General features: G+C 42.2%; 1 protein-coding gene across 1 annotated transcript; it reads left to right on the top strand.

The window, feature by feature from the left end:
• Positions 1 to 2480: 2480 nt before the first annotated feature.
• LOC148018834 (polyphenol oxidase I, chloroplastic-like) lies at positions 2481 to 7184 on the top strand. Its single transcript, XM_087701537.1, has 4 exons — positions 2481 to 3065; positions 3599 to 3954; positions 4764 to 5040; positions 5800 to 7184. The coding sequence occupies exons 1-4, from the start codon at positions 2667 to 2669 to the stop codon at positions 6415 to 6417; spliced, it is 1650 nt and encodes a 549-aa protein (XP_087557663.1). The 5' UTR covers positions 2481 to 2666; the 3' UTR covers positions 6418 to 7184.
• Positions 7185 to 11493: the final 4309 nt, after the last annotated feature.

Genomic DNA, 11493 nt, shown 5'->3' with positions numbered 1-11493 from the left:
TTGAGAAAATGAAAACATCTTTAGTATTTATTTCCACTTTCATGGTAAATGAATAATTTATTTTAGCAAATGATGAAATTACTTATGTTGATCATATTAATGAGGATGCTAATTCATTTTCCACTATTGCTTTCATGGAGGATTTCTTGATAAACATTGCAAAAATTACATATTCCAAAGTGAATCATTCCAATTGTTCCACGGGGTACACATTATCTTCAAAAGAGGACATTTTGAAGGATTGACCACTACAAGGTTTTTGATCTCATAGGGATACAACCCTTGAAGGGGCCAATCATAGACCACTGAGGGGATTAACTTAGGAGGCTGACACTAAATGGTTCAATGATAGATAAGCATTCCTACATTATAGAAGATACATAATTGCATCCACAAGCTCAACAAGGGATTTCTTATTTTTAGGTATACTTGGCACTATGGGCTTAGGAGGGGCTTAGGGCATTGGACTACCATTGTTTTTGTAATCATTCATCATGAGATACAAATGAAAACTTCATATATCCCTCATATGATAAGAATTAGTGATCCCTTTTAGAGGTGTTTTCTCAGGTGTTTTTGTGTCTTGTCTAAGTATTTAGATAAGCCATATGCACTTTGTAAGAGAAAGTGGGTGCCAATTTTAAGTTTTTGCTAACACTAATCTACTACACACCATAGAGATCATACATCTTTATCCTTTCCCATTTAGTCTTTATGTTGCAACAAGTTGAAGGAATTTGTGCATTTACAAGTTGGCAAAGCCATTTTAGAAAGACCTGTTTATATTTATAAAACGATAGAACAAATTATATCTAGAATGTTTTGCATTCTAAATGGACGACTGGTGCACTCTAGTTACATTTTGAAGTCTCTATAGGACATTGCATTATACAATCATAGAAGTCTTACTCAATGATATAGTATATCAAGTTATTTACATCTAATGTTGAACATCAAGATGAATGACTTGAAAATTTTGTCACTCTATTCACATTTTAAACTTAGTGACACAATTATACAATCATTTTTAGCAATCATGAGTCCCAAAGATACTTGATCACAAAAACTTGCTTGTACATGAAAGTGACGAGGAGCTTGATGTGTCTTGCAAATCTACATGAGTAGGAGATAATCCTAGTCAAAACAAAGATGCTCAAAGACCATTACGAGATGAACTTACCATTTTTCTGATGGCATAAACATGTGCTTAAGTGAAATATTTTTATCCAACATAATCAATGTATAAATAACAAATATATCTAATTACAAAATCAATTTATCGCTAACAAAACATATTTAATTACATAATACAAGGGCATTCGATGTGCAAGACGTGCAAGTGACTTCATCTACCTTAAAGAAAGTTGTAAGAAGTACCACACTTTGCAAACTTCTTTTACTTCTTCTTTATGAACTTGTGAGGGCATTTTCTTCTTTTCATAGATCTTCTTAAGAAAGTGTGCAAGAGAAAAGGAGGAATGCCAAAATCAAGATGTACTTTTATGTATTGTACCAGCCTAACCCTAAATTTTAATCTCTCCCTAATTAAATTATGATTCTTGCACAACCATCTACATAGGGGGGGTTTACTTGTAGACTTAAATTTTACAATAATACAATTGGCAAGATGCACAACCTTGAAGGTAAGATTAAAAAAGGTGAACATTTGAAACTTTGGGTGATTTGGAAGGAACAAGGTGGAACATTGCAAAGAATAAAACTTTGGAATAAGAAATGATGGGCTATATGATAGACGTCTCAAGGAGGTAGCTTGTTTTTGCATTTTGGCATATAGAAAAAGTGAAAGATGAAAGATATTGCCTACTTGAATGTGACATAAACATGTTGGATCTCATTCTGTGGGGGTATTGAAGAAGGTGTGGCTTGGTTGTGTATATAAGAAATAAGTTACCAAGTCCTTCATTACTTCATGGGTCATGTGTAAGTTGTTCTTTAGTGGCCACTCTTAGAGTTGCTTAGTCTCATTTAAGTCTACTTGAAATTTGAAGCATACGACATTGTAACCTATGGCAATGTCATTGCTTCTTCATTTTGGGAGTGCACACAATGTTGGCTCATCTTTCCTCGATAGCAATTCGACGTGTGTTGCAATATCTAATGTAGGGAAGACTAGGGAGGCATGTTATTCTGCAATGCTTGGGGTGAAGCTCAAAAAAGGGTGCATGAGAGCTGATGGTGATGCTTTGAATGATGGGAGAAGGTGGATGCGGGGGTTGGAGGTGAAGGGGTATGAAAGTGGTATGAGGGCGTTAGGGGGGAGGGGGATGATGGCAAGAGCGTCAATGCAAGGGTTAGGGTTGGAGAAAGGGGGAGGGAGAGATGGTGGAGGGAGAAGGGAAGAGAGAATAGGGGAGAAGGGAGGAGGGGAGGAGAGGCAAGTGGCAAATGGAGGTGGGAAGGAGAGAGGAGAGGAGAGGGGGGGTGGGACGGGTGTGGGGGGAGAAGACGGGGGAGGGGAGGTGAGAAGAGTGATAAGTGCAGAAGGGGAGAGAGGAACCAAGACCAAGGGATTAGAGGGAGAGAGAGAAGGGCTGAATGTACTCGATTACCAGCTGTTGGAAGAAAGAGGAGGAGGTGGTGATATAAAGAGAGAAGAAGGTATCGATGCGGTTACAACTGCCGGAAGGAGACGTGAGTTGATAGTGATGGGCGGAGCCGCGTCTCTGGCGGCGGCAGCGGCGGCTGGGGTGACGGCGAGGCCCGCGTGGGCCAGCCCAGTGGTCCCGCCGGACCTGACCAAGTGTGACCTGGCCGTGGTGGCCCCGCCGCCGGGCCAGCCCGGGGCCTCCTCGCAGGTGCTGTGCTGCGTGCCGACGTCCAGCCGGCCCGCCAAGGCATTCCGGCCGCCCAGGTGGTCCCCCACCCGCGTCCGACGGCCGGCTCACAAGGTCGGGCCTGACTACGTCGCCCGCTACAACCGCGCCTACCAGCTCATGCGCGCCTTGCCCGTCACCGACCCCCGCAGCCTCCACCGCCAGGCCGATATCCACTGCGCCTTCTGCAATGGCGCTTACAACCAGCTGGGCAGCAACAACAAGCTCCAGGTACTGCAGTCTTCCCCTCTCTCCCCCCCTCCCCCAGCTCTTGCGGATGCCCGTATAGGCAAGAGACAGAGAGAGTGTGCGTGAGTGAGTGGGTGAGAGAGAGCGAGTGACCAAGAAAGCATTTTCGTTCTGCTAGGAGGTTTGGGTCACACAGCTCACACTGACTTTGTGGGAGTGTTATAAGTGAAGATGGTGTGAGAATAATGACTATCTTTTCTTTCGAAGTCTCGTTAGGAATTTAGGTGTCACATTACCCTTACTCCTAAGCCTCAATACTTTTGATTGTGCATTTCCAAATGGGCCGTTGTACCTTGACCCTCTATCAAATGTGATGTAACTAGAAGCATTGGTTTCCCACATGTGCCCTCATGGGCCCTCCTTATGTATGATTTCAATTTTGTTTATAAGAGGCCTTTGTTGTGCTCACTTTTAGAGCCATAGAAGTGAAATCATATCCAAAATAAACACATGCCATACTTCATGTGTAGTTAGCGATCAGAGTAGAAGATTTCTTACTTTGATTGACTTTGCAGGTTCACTTCTCATGGCTCTTCCTCCCTTGGCATCGTTGGTTCTTGTACTTTCATGAGAGAATACTAGGTAGCCTCATTGGGGATCCAACCTTTTCCCTTGTTTATTGGAATTGGGACAACCAAATCGATGATGGAGCGAACATGATGCCTGCCATGTTTACCAAACAAGAGTCGCCATTATATGATGCAAAACGCAATCCAAACCATCTACCACCTGCTATAAACACATTGAATCTAGCATCATTGACTGGAACTTCAAAACCTAAAGATGTGATTGTGAAGGAAAATCTCAATGTTATGTACCAATCAGTGGTCACAGCTACAATTCCAGATTTGTTCATGGGAAAGAAATATAGGTATCCTTCATACATTTTTTCACGTACATTGTACTTTGTAAGGTTATCAAGATTCTTAAGCCATGCTAAATTTTAATCTTTGTACATATATTAGACACATGTACACACACATATCTAGATAAGTTACACCTCCACCTTTTATGTAGGCACAAAAATGCATGTCGCAAGTGAAGTGTTGCTCTAGTTGGGAGGTAGACTCAATTTTTCTAATCTTAGCGATTGCTTGGCAAAAAATCACAAGATGCATCAAACAAATCTTTCCTAGTTTTTAGCTACCTAATTGCATGTTTTAGGGGGACTCTTAATTATCAAAGCCATTTCAAAGTTGTGCTCAACAAGGCAAGCTATTTAAATGCCACTTGATTGATGTGGAACCAAACTTCTACTCATTAATAGTTGTAGGATTCTCTATTGGCTGGCTAGTGTACAACTTCTTGAAACTAGGTGGCCTATGAGCCAATCTAGACTTGATGATTAAGGGAAACATTGTTATTCAAGAAATCTAAGTTCAAGTAAGTGTTTGGCATTTAAGATGCAAGGTTTTGCACATATGTGTGCACACATGCACACATAAAAAATGGCATAATATGTTTGATAGATTATTAGCTTGTACTATGGGGGACAACATTGATATTCAAGAAATCAATGTTCAAGTAAGCATTTGGCATTTTGCCATTTAGGATGCAAGGTTTTGCACATATGTGTACACATACACACTCACACACACACAAAATGACATAATTGCATGCTAGATATGCTTTCACGTATGTGGCATAACTTTGGCATTCTTCTTACTTTCGTATTGGCAGTGCTGGAGACCCAGAACCCAGCGTCGGGGGCACATTAGAAATGGCACCACATACAGCAATTCATGCATGGACAGGTGACAACCGTGAAACTTACTTGGAGGACATGGGAAACTTTTACTCAGCTGCAAGGGATCCCATCTTCTATACACATCATTCAAATGTAGACCGTCTTTGGATGGTATGGAACAAGTTAGGGGGTCGATGTAATGACCCTACAGACCCCGATTTTCTCAATGCTGAGTTTGTGTTCTACGATGAGAACGCACGATTGGTCAAGGTTAGTATTCAAACATTTGTCTTAGAAATGATCTCACATCCTTGTCTTCTTTTTTGTGATGATAAAAATTTTACTTGAATGAGTATACATTGACAAGAATGGAAATGGTTGGGATATGGCAATTGCATTGCCATTCATAAGGGAGACTAGAGGCTTTGTGCCTAGATTCTAACCCTATCTCACTCATTATTTTCAACATTTAGATCACAATAGAGATTAGAATGTGAAACTAATAGCTTTTATGTTATTTTATTTGAACCCACATGCTCAAACCCCTTTGGCTATAAATCTCATAAGCACTTATAATTAATAACTAACAACTAATTCATTATTCATATTTTGTCTTGGTTTTTGGAGTAATAAATAAATTAATAAATGGCTACAAACCCCATTGGCACTTTCATTTTGTTTTGTTGTGATTCACACACAAAAACAATTGTGGGTTACAAACCACATTGGCCTAGCTATTAATAACCCCATTCATTAGCCATATGTATGCTAAATAACCTTGTTGTTGCCAATGAGCAACAGGCCAATTGGTAGAGGTGGGTGTGTGCGTCTCTACCGAACGAAAGATCTACTTCTCCCAATTACCTGTGCTCTCTATGGCACCTGCCCATCCCTGGCGATGGTGTTTGGGGAGCATTAAAAAAAGAAGTCCGCTTGGGACTAATCATTAGCAATAGAATCATCAAGAATAACTATGGTAGTGTTCGTTTTTGGTTGGTAATTTGTTTGTTGGGGGGAATATATATGCAGGTGAAGGTGCGCGACGCACTGGATTCAAGGCGACTGGGGGTGGTGTACGAGAAGTCGATGGCGGACAAGAAGTGGCTGGAGTACAACCCGGAGCCATTAGACAGCGCGACGAAGGCGGCGGCGGCGCCAAGCACAGGGGGAATGGCCCGGGAACTAGGGCCAGCGGCGGAGGGCAAGGAACCGGCGCGCCTGGTGGGGGGCAGGCTGGCCACTGTCGCCACCCGGCCGGCCGGCGGCGTCCCGCAGGAGCTCCTGGAGGAGAAGGGCCTGGCCGACGAGAGCGAGGCTGTGGAGGTGCTGGTCCTGCAGGGGCTGCGCGTCCCGCGCAACGCCGTCACCCACCTCGCCGTCTTCATCAACCTGCCGGACGCCCACGCCGGCACCCCCCTCTCCTGCGCCGAGTACGTCGGCTCCTTTCTCCACATCCCGCACTTCGTCGGCCCCGGCATGGACATGGCCGAGCGCGTCGCCGACATGCGCTTCGGCATCTCCGACAACATCTCCCGTCTCGGCATCTCCGATCTCTCCGAGCTCCCCGTCACCGTCGTCGCCGTTCTCGGCGGTGATCGTGACGACGCTCCCATCTCCATCCAAGGCATCGCCATAGAATACGAGTGATTCCCACCATCACTCGTACACATAAGAATCGTAATGTACTCGTCTCCTCCATTTCTTATCATAAGGATCGTAATGGACTCGTCTCCTCCATTTCTTATCATGCATTGACCCATAAGAACCCCCTTATCATCATATGAGTTATACCCATCGCTCATACGCATAAGGATCATAATGGACTCGTCTCCTCCATTTCTTATCATGCATTGACCCATAAGGATCCCCATACACTATGAGTGTCCTCCATTTCTTATCATGCATTGACCCATAAGGATCCCCATACACTATGAGTGTCCTGTCGCCCAAGCACATAAGTATCGTAATGTGCTCATCTACGACATTTCTCTTAGTTTGTTTGACACATACAAATCATAATGTATTGGTGTCCTACATTTCTCATAGTTTATTTGACGCATAATGATCCCCATCGAGTATGAGTGATACCCATCACTCATACACATAAGAATCCCATAAAGTATGAGTGACCCATCCATCACTCCAACACACAAGCATCATCATGTTTTGGTCTCATACGGTTCTCATCATGTATTCACAGATTCGTAATGTTTTGGTCTCATACGGTTCTCGTCGTGTATTCACAAATAAGGATCCCCATAAAGTATGGGTGGCCTCTCACTCATCATGATTTATTGGTCTCCTAAGGTTCTCATAATGTATTGTTTTGGGTAACCTACACTATATAAGTTTGCGATACAAACATATTGTATTGGGTTCCCTATATTACTTACAACTACACCACAAACATAATGTATTAGGTTCCCTATATTACTTAAGACTGCACTAAAAGACTCAAGCACTACATATATGATAGTAAACTCCTAACTATAGAGATTTCTTGAACTTATGAAATGGTAATGCTCTTGAGAGTCAAATTTTGATCATGAACACATACATATGCTCTTGAGTGGCCTTTTCTAACTAGAATCTAAGCTATAACTTTATTGTGTTAATAAGACATGGGGGCATTTCAATGCCTACTTTCCTATTAATATAGCGAGATGTGACATTTGTATGTGTACCTCTTTCCTTGATTGTGTAACAAGATTTGGAACCCTAATAGTGTTGATCATTTTAAATCAAAAATTCCATTGAAGATATGCATGTGCTCAATAATGATTAAATAGAGGCATATGCAAATACTCATCTCGATTTTCTCTGACACCTATTGAAGTTAACACTGTAGCAAAAAATGTATAACATTGAAGGCTCATTTTTCATTTGATCAAAAGATTTATGATTATAGAAATACATACGTACTTAGAACATTTTTTGAGACTAATTTGTGTGTGTTTGTGACTAAACACTCTTTATGCAAAGAATGCCTAGTTCTTTGCTCTCTATGAAGCATGACATGTTGTAGCCCATATGATAGTGAAGAGTCATCAAGGGTCTCATGACTAATTAAATCTCCTAGTTTTCACTTTAGCTTAAACAATGAAAACATGGTTGAACCCTAGGAAGACGATAAATTGACCAACTAATCATTAGGTAGAACCGACTTGCATTGTTTTAGGGGGCCAGAATGGGATTTTGTCTTATGGACAGGAGGATGACGTACCGCACTCCCCTCCGTCTCTCATTCTCTTTGAACCAAGTGCAATGGCAAGTGTACTTTAGTTCAAGTAATCCTATAGGAAGTGGAAACTCAAAATTACTGATGCTAGTTGGCTATTAGGAGACCTGACTGATTTTAGAAACTTGAAAATTTAGGTCAATCCTAGTGGGTTTGGCCAAAACTCTTCTGTTGTAATGTAGACGCAGTAGGGCCTAAGTGACAAACCCCGTGATACTCCAAGGGAGTGCCGGGCGGCGTCATTTTGGAAAACCTACTGATGGACTACTAAAAGGCATGCCTTGGATGAGTTCTTCTCCAAATCAACCTCGAACTGGTTTTACACCCAACAAGGCCTTGTTCGTATCTACACTATAACAAAGACAATTTTCAGCAAGCAAATTGATACACGCAGTATATTTTCCGCTTAGAAGAAGGATTTTATCAATTTTTGTACCCGCAAAAAGAAGAAAGATTGCAAAAAACCATTTTTTTAAAAAGCAGGCCTTGTAAACCCAACATTCAATGTGCTCAAGGAGGATGCGCATTGCTACTCTAGCCTTCCTGTCTTGACAACCACGACTTTGCTTTCCACTAGGAGGCATTCACTCTTGGAATGTGCCATCTTGTAGACTAAATCTTTGATTCCATTTTTGTTAGAGCAATCTCCTCTTCTCCTTTTGCCTTAGTCGTTGTTCCTCCTCTTCCAAAGCCTACAATGGAAGCCTTGGAGGCAGGTTTTTTCCTCTTGGACGCTGCCATGGTAGCCAAAACTCCTTGTTGCCACCCTTAAAGATGTGGCTACTAGTATCCTTGACGATGCCTTTATTGTCTTCCAGATATACACATTTTAATTTTCCTCATCTTAAGGCATTGGCTGCAAGACTCTCCAGTAATGGTACACCTATTTTATTCATGAGAGCATTATATCTCTAGCTTGAGAAAAGGATGTGGACCATTTTAACTTATAGGCGAATGGTGGGATGCCTGATGGCCACCATGTTAATGTTCCATCTTTCATCGATAGTTCTTAGGAATTATATGCATCTTTCGTCGTCAATTTTATGGACAACCTTCTCCAAGTATATGTGGAGATTGAACAGGTCAATTATTTGTCTCACTACACCTTCCTTGTTCACCAGCTTTCTCAAATTGTTGACACTGTTGTACTTTAGTTGGTTGTAGACTTGTGTTTTTGTGGCCAATAGGTACCTATTGTTCTCTTCCTTTGAGAACATAACTTGGTATACCATCTCGATTTTTTGTTATGGTTTAACAGCTTACAATTAGCTCCTTTGAGAGTACTTTTTACAAAAAATGAAAAAGTGTAAGATCAAACATTATGGAATAGTGTGATTGTTTCAAATTTAAGAATTGTGAACTTTTTATACTTCAAGCAATCCACACATTCCAAGCACGAATTCCACAAAATATTTTCTTGAAGTACAAGTTTTCTTTATTCATCCCCCCCTTTTTTTTCCTTTGAAATTCGGTTTGAAGTTTTGAAGTTCAATTCATGTTTTCTTTTCCATCTTACCCCATCCCCCTCGCGAATAATGAAAATCCTTTCCAGGATTGGCAGATGAAGGATCAAGGGCATTTAAGTGCATGCTTGTTGGGCTCTACTTTGTCATGAGCCAATTGTAGAAGTTTGGGGTTATACTCCAAGTGGATGTGATAGTCCAAGTCATGAGGTTTAATGCCTATGTGTGTAATGTAGGTCAGGACATCAATGAGGAAGTCACTAAAGTTCATTCTGCTAGCAATATCCACGGTCAGGATTCGATCGAAATAGGGGTGGACGATGACATATTCCTTTAAAGGTCATTTGCACATGATGGCCAAGACTCTGAATGAGGTAGGATCCGCATAGGTAGGGTTGTCCTCAACGGTTTCGATTGCACATCTCTACTCGGCTTGGCACCCCTCTTGTTCCCATTGGAGGTGAAGAGTATAACATTTTTGTAGAAAGGAAGAGTCAAAGTCAGCTAGCTTTGTCAACTCTTCTATCTCTTGGCAGGTTACAGAGACTTTTCTCCTCAATATGATGTGATTAGTCCTTGTGTGCAAGCTTGCTCTCGAGATATCTTATTGTCAATCAATTCCTTGGCTACCTCAGGAATCTTGCCAAACACAAACTCAGTCCTCCCAAGTGTATGGCAAAGAGTGCACTTCCATTGCTAATGTCTCATCGAGGAGGTCTAACTCCAGCTGTTCATAGTTCCCGGCAACTAGCATGGCAAATGTGGCATCCAAGCATTTGATACACGTGATTAAGTCATCCCCCATATTCGCAGCTAGGTCCATGGCCAACGTAAGAATAGATTTACGCTTATAGGAGGGTCTAAGGCCTACAAGAGGTTGGAGCTGGATGGCTCAACTACTGATGCTTGCCTCATGAGTGGTTCAATGGGGTGTTTGTCAGCCACTTGTGCAATAGATTGGTCCTATGGCTTGGTTGATTTGTTGCACTTAGCTTGTGGAGCAGTTGGGATAGTGGAAGTGTTAGGTTGAGTTGGCTCAAGACCAGCTCTGGTTGCGACTTTGGTTGATAGACTCTATGAGGTTCTATGGATTTGGTGCTTTTTGGGGCAATGGATTTCTCATCCCTAGTTGACTCACTGCTTTGTGGAGATGGGTTGGAGGGCTTGGATTGAGGTGCACGCATACCATTCCTAGTCTTAGGCAACCAAATCTAGTTATGTCCTTTGTAGTAGCCTTGAGCACGCAATAGATCTTTGGGTACCTATCATAGCTTGACTATTTGTCTACTTCGATAGCACCAGTTTGCCTCCTACCTAGGCCTAGGATGTGATATTCTATGTCACAGGTTTGTGAGGGTTGGCTTCTGGGTGGCTACGATTGTCTTTTGGGCACCCATTTGAGCTCCTGCTCAATGGTCTTGGTTGTGTCTCCTTTAGATTTTTGCAGCCGACTTGTCTTGGTAGGATGGGACAAGTTACAACCCCCCTCCTTAGACTTTGCATTAGGTTCCTCCATCGATGACATTGTAGGCTTTGATGGAGCTATGTTGCCCTTGCTCAAAGCCATCACTATCCGAACATTGCTAATGGCAAGGTGAATGTGTTGCGAGTCATAGTTGACATTGCAGTGTGCTTGTTTCTTGAATGTGTGTCTTAGTAGCGATTCCTTACTAGTGGCCTATCACATAGAAGACCATAGGTAGGCTTTCAATCTCGATAGAGATCGTTATTTTGCACTTTGCTAGTAGTGTAGGACTGTCATCCAAATGGGTTGATTTTAGTGTTGGTAGGTTGCATTTGAGGCTAATCAATGAGGGTACAATGATCGTACATTAGGATGTTATAGTCAGCTTCCTCATCAATGGCATGTGTCTGGGCAGTTACTGATATGCATAGGTAGGCAAGTGCCACTGCTTCCTCACCCTCTTCCTCAATCTTAGTTGTGATGGTGGCTACTCTTACATTTACAGGGGGTTCGAGCATTGGAGACTTGTGTGATAGGTGCGCTGGTATTGGTCGATT

This window comes from Lygodium microphyllum, chromosome 20 (assembly GCF_053477565.2).
Source record: "Lygodium microphyllum isolate KBCC chromosome 20, Lygodium_microphyllum_v1.1.10, whole genome shotgun sequence".
Lineage (NCBI taxonomy): Eukaryota > Viridiplantae > Streptophyta > Polypodiopsida > Schizaeales > Lygodiaceae > Lygodium > Lygodium microphyllum.
The sequence above is the reverse complement of the archived record's forward strand: the minus strand, read 5'-3'. Positions and strand labels throughout refer to the sequence as shown.